Source organism: Neolamprologus multifasciatus, chromosome 16 (assembly GCF_963576455.1).
Source record: "Neolamprologus multifasciatus chromosome 16, fNeoMul1.2, whole genome shotgun sequence".
Lineage (NCBI taxonomy): Eukaryota > Metazoa > Chordata > Actinopteri > Cichliformes > Cichlidae > Neolamprologus > Neolamprologus multifasciatus.
In genome coordinates, this window is record NC_140454.1 from 30,684,173 (window position 1) to 30,695,026 (window position 10,854).

At 41.5% G+C, this 10,854-nt stretch overlaps 1 protein-coding gene across 6 annotated transcripts in view; it reads right to left on the reverse strand.

The window, feature by feature from the left end:
- spegb (striated muscle enriched protein kinase b) overlaps nt 1–8,404 on the reverse strand; it is a 38,398-nt gene extending 29,994 nt beyond the window's left edge. For 4 of the 6 annotated variants that reach the window (XM_085135542.1, XM_085135541.1, XM_085135540.1 and 1 more), the window contains exon 1: nt 7,134–8,404. In XM_085135542.1, coding sequence (XP_084991668.1) covers nt 7,134–7,551 — 418 coding nt within the window. In that variant the 5' untranslated portion in view covers nt 7,552–8,404. Of the gene's footprint in view, nt 1–1,164; nt 4,282–7,133 lie in introns of those variants that run through there. The other 2 variants (XM_085135544.1, XM_085135543.1) reach the window with 1 other exon arrangement.
- Nucleotides 8,405–10,854: the final 2,450 nt, after the last annotated feature.

Below are 10,854 nucleotides of genomic sequence, written 5' to 3' on the forward strand. Positions count from 1 at the left end.
GGACTAGCAACCTCTCCTCTGTGGCTCTTACCCAATATCTACTGTGAACCTAAGTTAGATGATAGACAAATGAATAAGCCGAGGAAGTCCCTGATTGGTTGCACATGAGAAGTAGACAATATTAAATCCCTGCTGACAGTGATTTTATAACTCTTTTAGTAACTGACAGTTAATAACACTGTGACTGACTGCACGGGTATTATCAATCATGCTGTAGTCTCAGAACAGTACAGTACATGAGCCTGTCACTCAGAAAAAAAAAAACAGTGCTTAACTTACAGTTTCCAAAATCCAATTTAATAATTGTCAAGAATATTTTTAGTGTCACTGTAAAATCTGTTAGAGGAGGTAGAATATAAATGATTGTCTGGGCAGGGGTGTCACCAAGAGGGGCCAGGGGGGCCAGCAGGCATCCCCAAAAAACTGCTGGCCCTCCCACTGCCCCTTTTTTGGCAAGACCCTATGTTGGTAATAGTTTAAATAAACGTGCGCACAAGAGAGAGGAAGACACCCTACAATGAGTTGAAACATAAACTTGTTATTTCTTCCTGCACATATGATGTTTGTCATTCGTATTGTGTCACTTTGTATGTCCCTCATCATTTGACATCGTCACCCCCTCCTCTCCGCTGCGCCCCTGCACTGTTCTGTTTTTAGTGTGCCACCCCAATATTTTTAGTGGCCCCCAAATGGCCACATCTGGGTTACAGTTGCTACCAGTTTGCTGGTGCACAAATAGACATAAAAGTGCACACCAAATAACACCAAAGAGCCCTTAACTATAACAAGTAGTTCTGGAAGTTTCCTCTCAACATCGCAGTACTGCATGGAAGAATTTTAGTGAAACTTTTAGTGAGACTCTTCTGTAGTTTTCTGAAGTTCAAAGCTACTGAAGAGCTTTGAGGTTGACTGAGTTTCTTGTTGGTTATAGCTCACAGTAACACTGCTCCTTCTCAATTAAGGACTTGCAGAGTGAGCTCTGTTTAGCAGCACCATTACCACTGTCAGCTGAAACAACAGTGTGGTCAGTTCAACAGTAATATTTATAAAATGTTGGTGTCAGCATTTTAAATGAAATATTTTACGGTGCTTTAATGCTCTATTCACAGATGAAGGTTAAATCGCTGCAGGAAGAAGAGAAAGATAAATTGAAATAGCACTTGCCTGTTTTGTTCTTTGGTCTGAATGTTTTTTCATAGCCACTGCTGGTATGTCCTCGACAGGTATTTTTTGTCTTGGCTTACACACAGCAGCAGGGTATTCCCCGAGATACACTGGGGGCTCCGAGCCATTACTACATGCCTAACTGAGCGAATTTTCTAAGAAAACATGAGCAATTTCTATAAAAAAAAACGACTGAACTTATTACATATTGTAACTCTCCTAACATGCAGACAAAAGCTCCTCACTAAAACAGAAAGAAAAATGAAAAGAAAAGGCACTTTGGTCCATTACGTAACAAGTCAGAGTCTCAGCAGCTCTTGTGAGAGAATCCGTTTCTGAAAAGCACAGAGCAGAGACCTCCATCCGCAGGTGGAAATGTCTGTTGAATGCATATCATGCACTCTGAGGGAGCCCCCCTGTCCACACAATAGCCAGCGACAGCGCAAGCATCTTCCCCCGCTGCGTTCCACCCCACAGGCAGTGCACACCGATAGGCAGAAAAACCAGTGGGAGTGATCCAGCCCTCTTGAGATCAGTGTTCTACAGCACTGGTTGACATTTTTCATGTTTCCCTTCCTCCCCATGTGTCTGTGTCTTTTTCATCAACGGGTATAATGAGCCGATGTTGTGTTGTTGGAAGAGAGGGGGAGAATCGCCGCAACAGCTAAAAGGGACCTCCTCACTCCTCTGCATTGCTGGAGCACTGTTCGAGCTCACAGAAAATGTGTTAGCCTACTGGCTGCTTTAACTGACTGCACAAGCTTTGCTCACTGCTAGAGATTGTTGTTTTTCCACATGACAATTTCAACTGCTCATAATACTTTATTGTTTTGACAGAATATTAACTGTAATTATTACATCTTTAGTACAGTTTGAATCAATTGAAACAATACCTTCTTGCACAGTAGAATAAATCAGTACACAGAAACATGCTTAAAATAACATTTCAGTTCACACATGGTTACACAGTTCTCTCGGCAAAATGACAGTGTGAGAGTGCAGAATAAAGTCTATATTACTAAGATAATAGTTCATATAATTACTAATGACTGCAGATCACAAATGCAAAGCAAATGTAGTGAGCACTTTCATTATTGGAGCCACCTTTCGGGCTTAATTACACGGTCTGTTGATTATGTAACCTCAGGCCTTTTCGTTTCCTTGGCAGCTGAATACCATGTGTGACTTCGACGTTAACCTCACGCTCTAATGACATGAAATCATGGGCTGTGTGCTACAACAGCTCATTCTAGAATAGTTATGTAAATGTAGTCACCAGTCACTTTGTTAGCTACACATGTTCACGTGTTTGTTAACGCAAATATCTAATCAGCCAATCACATGGCAGCAACTCAGTGCTTACTGAAGTTCAAACTGTGCATCAGGATGGGTTAAAAGGTTATTCAAGTGACTGAAGATGGCGCGGTTGTTTAATTTTCCCTCCTATAACCACGTCTGGCATTCACAGAGAGCAGATATCCAGTAAGAGGCAGATCTCTGGGCAAAGTACCCTGTTGATGCCAGAGGCCAGAGTAACACAGCCAGACTGTTTTGAGCTGATGAGAAGGAGGCTCTGACGCAGAAAACATCTTTTCATAACCAACATGTGCAGAAGAACACACAACATCTGTTTATGTTCATAAAAGAAAAAATATTGGAGAACGTATCAGTTTTGGGGTTTTTAAATAATCAAATATTGGTATCAGTATTGGTCTTAAAGATCCTGTACTGGTTGGTTTTTACTCTTAGTCACTATATTCAGTTTGTCATCTGGAATTCAGATTTAAAAAACTGTCACCAGTACATATCCAAGGCCATGTGACCAGCACCATTAGTAACCAGTTTATTTAAGCTCTTTTCATAATGTGTGGATTCCTAATGGTTGCTAAGTTCTTTTGCTTATCCATCACTTCACCTTTTTCTGTTCAAACATGGAATTCACAGTTTCATTATATTTCATAGCCTGGATTATGTATTCACTGAATTATGGTTTGTAGCTGTGTTTGGTTTTTAACTCTTGAAAAATCTTTAAAGGGTGCACTATGGACTCTATATTTTTGCACATTGCAGTGAAATCCAGAGAGCTAGCTATTTGTTTATGTTTAAAGCTTTAATTCTTTGTTTCCATTAACTTCAATTTGCACACGTATAGAAAATTTAAACTACAAAAATTCACCTCTTGGATGTTTTAATTTGATATTTACTTGTGACCATATTGTTCATGTTAATACTGCTTATACTTGGACTGTGTATAAAATAAGTAAACTGTAATTAATATTTGGTAAAAGCCTTTTTATCAGACAGAATAGTTATGAGTGAGATCATTTTCAGAACACACTTTAGAAGATGGTCACTGGTCTCTGAGACCCTTAATAATTAAAGACCTGGGACAAAAATCAGCATTTGTGCATATTTACGTCTCGTGATGCCCTTCTGTATTTCTTATGAGCTGGATGGAAACAAGATATCACTGACACACTCAAAAACTCTGACCAAACAGACTCCAATATTCTAAACCATTTACAGCTCATATAAACCCCTTACCTGTCCTTCTGTCCATTGAAAAACACAATAATTTGTTGATGTACTGAAGCAACACGGCGCTGTAGGGGATTTCCACAGTGTAACTGTGGCTCCACCTGTTCACTCACATTCAAGGTCCAGGAGGAAGACAACACGGTGAGGAAACTATCCAAACATACTGGAAAAAGGCCACCGTCACACTCTGTGGCGACAGCTAATGTTCCCAGATGTAGGCAGTGCCAAACAGTATCATTTAAGCTTCAGACAGGCACTACACCTTTCTAAATCAAATCACTATCAGCCAGTGACCAAAGTGATTCGCTCACCTTACGTTTTTAGTGTTTTTCCTGCTTCCTGAGACATAAATCAAAATGAAAGCTAATGTTCTGTATCTGCTGGATGTGTCAAAGAGCAACTGTTTGGCTGCTTTACTGTCATAAAAGGTGATAATAGATGTGTGTTGTGTATAAAATAGCAAAAATAGAAAATAAAGAACGCTGCAAATATTTCGAGCATCTTTCAGCTTATTGTTTGGTTTCATAGCAAAGGTGTAAAGAACCAAAAAGCTTTGATACGACCTGCCTGGCACCAAATGACTAAGTTAGCAACTAGCAGCTAAGAGTCAGATGGCAATGACTAAGCTAATAGGAGCTTAATAGCAGGTGGCCAGAAATACACGAATTGTGGCCCCGTGTCTGGATGTGTAAATATGCAGCTACTGAGTAATTACAATAAATCAACTGCCTAATTAAAGGCAAAAACTAAATAAGGAAAAAGGCATGACATCATTCAGCATGTGGCGGACAGTTTTTTGGTTGTATATTTAGATGATGTGGATTCAAACGCGTACCTTTTCCTGATCAGTGTGCGTGTGTTGGTGGGTCATGCAGGGCTGGGCTAAAATTAGCAGTGATGTCTTCCTGTGTAACAGGAGAGACGCTGGCCTGCTAACATCAGAAAAATCTAAGGCCTGGCACATTCCACTGTATAAATAACTGGGGAGAGTTGGTGGACAAGGGGGGCGGGACAGAGAGACATTTTCAAAGACGGAGGAAGAGGTGGGAGAGGGAGAGAAAGAGAGAGGGAAAAGGTTCAGGCCGGATCATTGAGTGATGGGACAGCTGTAGACTACGAACATGGTGGAGAAGAAGAGAGCTGAATCAAAGTGAAGGTTAAAATGGAGCGACAAATGAAAAGTTCCCAGCGTAAAAAGCCCAGCAGCACCGGACTTGTTTAGTCCTCACAGGCTGTAAATGCTGACAAAGCTTTTGTCCAGCTAACGGTTCCACAATTGACAAACTGATCACATGAAACATGAACATTCATGTGAATATTGTGTTGCCAGCTTACATGAAAGCACATTTTTTGCAATGTGATTGCTGTAAACATTGTCATACTGTATCATGTGATAGGGATGAAATAGGACTTTTGCATTATGGTCGATATTTATCTCTAAATGTGTTGGTTTCCCTGATACGTAGTTTGTTAATGAAGTGTTAACACTGGTCTGTTTTTTCAGCGATACATTGTATGATGTTGCAGATTAATGCGCGGTTGCTGGATTTTTAAAGCGAAAGGCCAATTATATTTTTTCCAACAATCAAACAGAAATCGAGACTCAAAACTTGTTTAGTTTAACAGCCTGGTTGTGAGATCCTGTTGCGCAGTTTTGTGTATCTTTTTGTGGACAGTGTCCAAGCATTCAATATTTATGTAGGAAAGGAAATGTTATACGCTGCAGTATTTTTTTGCTGCCTACACTACAAACAATTCTTGTGATCAGCTGTCCAGTTTGCAGACTTCACCACTCTTTTAGAACCCATTTTTTTTGTCCTAGGCTTGCACAATCTCTCTTGTTCTTTGATACCAGGAAAGACTGTTATATAAGGACCCAGTCCCTTTTCCCACCAGAAAACACTTTCAATCTTCCAAACTTTACTGATGTTCAAGTGAGTACACTGTATCCAGGAGAGATGGTCCTGACATCTTTGCTCACGTAAATGCATGCCACATGTAATATATTCTAACAGCGGGAAAGGGCAGTTAGAAACTTAAGCAAGAGTTTCCCTACACACTGGTGCTGAGCACTGCAGAACAATGACAAATGCTGGGGCTGATATATGAAGGGCAAATTTGAGGAGCCGCTAATGCCATTTTTCAAAGCAGCTGAGGTGGTCAAAGCACTCAGGTGAGCTGAATTTAGATCAGTGCCGGGGATGACAAGAAGCATGAGACGAGGTTTTTGTTGATAAAAATGCATTGCACCGGCCTCCGGAGCGTCTCCAGTTAGACATTGAGGAATCTAACTGTAATGCATTCTCAGGGACTCACCTCAGCTATATCGGTCAAAAGCAGTGGTTGGCTTAAGGGTGGTTTATTTTCAGCATGCATGGTGGAAATTCAGCTTTTCCACTACATGCTTTTCTCAAACAACAATGCACCACACAGGGAGACTATACTTGTATCTGACTGCACGATTCAGCAGGACAGAACATAGAAGAAAAACAATGTGCTTTGCAAGCACACACTGCATTTGTGTGCTGTTTGTGTGTATAAGTTTATTCTTTATTATCTGATTTTGCGATTATATTTTAAGTGTTTTGCCTCACCCTCAGCTTGGATCACAGTGCCATGCACTGACCTTGAGTGAAATGATAATGATATAAACTGATTTAACATTGAAAGGAACAGTGAGCTATAATAATGATCTTGTGACAATGAAGCCTATGGAGCAACTTGCATCCTGTTTGGGATATTAACTGCAACTCCAACCCTGGTGGAATAGATTCACAGACTATTCAGCGGCTGCTCTAGCACGTCATCCCTGTCCTTGTGTACATGTGCAAAACATGGATGTATACGATGACTGATACTTCACCACCAGCATTGAAAAAGCTTTGACTTGTCACGGGCAGCACGTAGCAACAAGTTTGTATCTAGATTTGTTGGCTTCCATTAAAAATAACTTTCAGACATTTGCTTCTGCCACTACTCGTGCATTAATACGTGCAGCTACATTTTTAAAAGCTGCGTGGACACATTTGAGATTGATTTTTAGCAAATGCAGTTGCTATTTTGCTCTCCATGTGCGCTGTTTAGCTGCAGACCGGTCAGAGGAAGATGGTCTATAATCAGACTGCAAATGGAAATCATGAAAGCTTCTTGTCATGAAAACCTTGTCCTTTGCTTTCATATTCGGCATAATTATTTGCAGATGCTTGTTTATAGAGATTACTGATATTCTAAAGGCTCAGGTACCAATCAAGCACCATAGTGGACTTTTAAGGGAAAACTGGAGGGTTTTTTCCAATTAATTTGAAGGTTACTTTGGGAAAAGTGTGGTATAAAATATGTTTTAGTGGATTTTCACACGTCAAAACCTGCAAAGTGAATCCAGAAAAAGCTACACTCAGTCTGAAGTAAAACTTTAGACAGATGGATATTACCTTCACCCAGATCCAGTACAGCAAGCACAGCGCTGCTCCGAGCCTCTCCCAAGTGATTGTTGGCAATGCAGGTGTAGAGACCAGCATCACTCGGTTTGCAATCCCTAATCCATAGCCCTCCGTACTCTTGGTTCTCCATGTTGAGGAGTTCATCGTTATGGTACCAATACAGGGAAGGCTGCGGATCTCCAGCCACAGTCACCTTCAGACGGATGTCACAGCCCGTCCCCACGGCAGCGTTCCTCATTTTCCGTGTAAAAACCGGCGGGGTTGGGGTGTGGTAACCAGGTCCTTGAGGTTCCGGGACAACTTGGTCTGGGCTCGCTTTGGACCGTTTTGGGGGGATGATGGGACTTGGTGGTGCCCCTGCTTCATCTGCCCCTTTTTTCAGGGTCATTTGCACCTCAGCTTTTCTCATGGCTAAAACTGTCTACCTGGACTTTATGATTATATCACTACCTGGGCCTTGTCTTAGCAAGCCGTAGTCATGCCTTAAAAGGGCATTAGAGGCTACAGGTTACACACATACGTTACAGCTAACATGGCGTTCATGTTTTTGAACATTGGAGAGATGAATTCATTTTACTTTTACTTTAGAAACACGTCTATAACATTAAGTGCTCTCTGAATTGCTGTTCTCTAACCGCAGCTGTTGTTTGAAGAAGAAAAAGAAATTGTTGATCACCAGGTAATTAAGCAGATAGAGATAGCTGCCGCTCTCCTGCCTGAAGGTATTTTTAGGGCAAGACCTACTGGATCATGTTGCATTAACGGCTCCCTGGACTTGTCTGTTAGAAGTGACGGTTGCTTCTCCCCCTTCTTTTCGTGGTCTTCTCTGACTTTTCAAACTTTTGTAACCAGTTCCCAGAAGTGTGTAACGCATTCACTCAGCATGTGTGAAAGTCTTCAGTGAGATTCCTCTTTATTCCTGGTGGCCTTGAGAGTGTTTCTTGGTTGGCTTCTGGTTGAATGGAAGCATCAAGTCCTCTCCGGCGAGTCGCACAGGGGCCCCCCCCCTCCGACCTTATCCCATGAGTTAAACCGCCCCACTCATGATCTCCCTTTAGCTCTACCAGTCAGGGGAAATGACAGTCACAGCCCAGCAAGTCTTAGAACGACAGCTGCACGCTGAACCGTCTGACCACTCACTGATGGGCTCCCGCCCCCTTGTAATTTTTAGCCAACCTGAGGTCAGTAGAACATGTGAGATGGCGCAACACTTGGTACAACAGAGGGAGGTGGTCTGCATGGGGCATATGTTCAATTTCTAAGTCACAGAGTCTGACATTGCCCCCTCTATTATGTGTAAGGTGTCAAATTTCATGTGTATCATTCAAAACAAATTTATCATTGGAATAATTATGTGAGGCAACAGTTGGACCATTGAAACAAATATTTTAGGAATCCTTAAGTATTTAGTAGCAAAGGTAGCTGAGGTGGCGTCAGAGGTGCTAACCTGTTGGCTGATGTTGGCTGGTATGTCGCATAATCCCCCCCAAAAATGTAGCAAAACAGTGCACATTGTTTTCAGAAACCATAGATCATATATTAAAAAAATATTAGCGTGAGTGTTAATGTTGCATAGCTTGCCCTCCAGTTGGCATGCACTTCCAACGCACAGCACTTTGCAACATCTAGTTAAGGTAGACCTTAAACAAGTCAATTTATCACAGTCACAAATGTTAGGTCACAAGAAAAAAATATCTGTGGGTTTATCGGAATATCTGTTTTTTAAATCACCAAATACTTCGATCGGTGTCGTTCTTAAAAATCCTTTAGGGGTTGGTCTTATTTTTCTATTAGTCATTACATTCAGTTTACCATCTGTAATTTATGACTGTTACATTGAGTGTTATAAGTGTTGATGGTACAAAGTTTGCCCACCAGTGGGTCCTCTGGAACTTCCCTGCTGGCAATACACATGTTTGAAGTACCTGACACGCACTGTGGAAACAAGTAACTACACGAAACAAATGGCGGAGACATCTGTTCATGATTGATGTGTCTGAATCATGGACTTAACAACTATCAGCTGATATTTCCCAGGATATTGGATTTTTAAATATCAATTTAATATCAGCATCTTAAAAAGTCTTTATCAGTCAAGCTCTAATTATCAAGCCTGAAGTTGAGCATTTTCAGCATCGTAAGTTTGCCTTGGAAATGGGAAATGTCGACATTCCCTAAAGTAGACCTTCCCAAAGTGTGGGGCCCGCCCCCGGGGGGCGCAGAGCCATGGCAACAGTATCCCACATTCTTGATTTTTAGTTCACAAACACTTGTTGTAATGACTAACTACTCCTGACATTTTGGAGATGTTAGCGCTTTATACAGTAAAGTTACAGTGGGATACAAATAATATCAGGCTGATCCTGCCACGATTTGTCCCCCGGTTCAAATCATGGACAAACAGTATCCCACAGTTGTTTATGTTTTTAAACCCATTTTGCAGAGAGAAGCATTTTTTGATTTGATAGCAATGTTGAATATTATTACACAGGGAAAAAAAACAACTACACGTAAAATAATCACACTGTGACGCCTCTGCCTTTGTAAATGGAGGGACAGTAGCTGCATGTTTATATGTAAGCTGTAAAACCTGCAGATAGTCAGATTAACAGTATTTTGTCTCTATCTGCCATTCTGCAATTCATCTCATGTAAACAATATCGTGGCGCACAGCGTGACGTGAAAAAGGGCACATACCTTTGACGTTGCCTGGCGAACTCTGTATTCCTCAACCACAGGTAAACACAAAAAGGGAGTTTTAAAAAAATCTCCGTTTTCGGTGATTCAAAACGCTGTTCACGTGTGGACGAAACAGCTGCGTTTTCAAAAATAGCCGTGTAAATGCGGACGTAGGGTAAAAGAGTTAGTAGTTTATTTTATTTCTACCCGTAATTTATTGCAGACTACTTGTATTTGCTTAATTGTTTACTAAATGTTTGAGGTGTTAAATAAACCGCAATTTTGCAAAATATGGGTGTGTGTGGTTGGAGGATATGTGCGTACGTGTGCGTACGCGCGTGCACGCGCGAGGGGCGGGGCGAACATTTTTCTTGTAAGACAAAGCGGGGCCTAGCAAGAAAAGTTAGGGAACCACTGCCCTAAGTAGGGATGGGTATCGTTTAGGTTTTATCCGATACCGGTGCCAAACCGGTACTTTTGAAACGGTGCCGGTGCTTAAACGGTGCTCAAACCGGTGCTTAAAGAATGGAGAACACAAAATTGGTCCAAAAACCTCTCATGTTTAGCTGTTTTTTTTGTAAAAAGATAACAATGTTAGCCTTTTCTGCAGCTATGGGGCATATATGGTATCACTCTTGGCTGGAAGCAGTGCTTAAACAATGGAAAAAACATAAACTTTGTCCAAAAACCTCTCATGTTTAGCTGTTTTCCACTTTTTCTTTGGTCATTTTAGCCTTTTTGGCCAGGGTGAAGGGAGTATCTGCCATCAAACAAGAAGACAGCCGCATATAGCTATGACGGTGTTTGCTAGTTCACCTTACATGCATTAATGTAATAACGTGGTTAGCCTACTGAACGTAAATTACACATGAACAACATGAAGCTACTCACGCAAAGAAGAACGGCTGCTGCTGCCATCATCATTTCTGCTACACTAGCAGGGCTCCGGGTCCGATAACAGGCACCACACCCGCAGTAGATGTGCACGGTGTGAGGTCTCGCAGCAAGCTATCAAATACGGCGCATTTCTCGG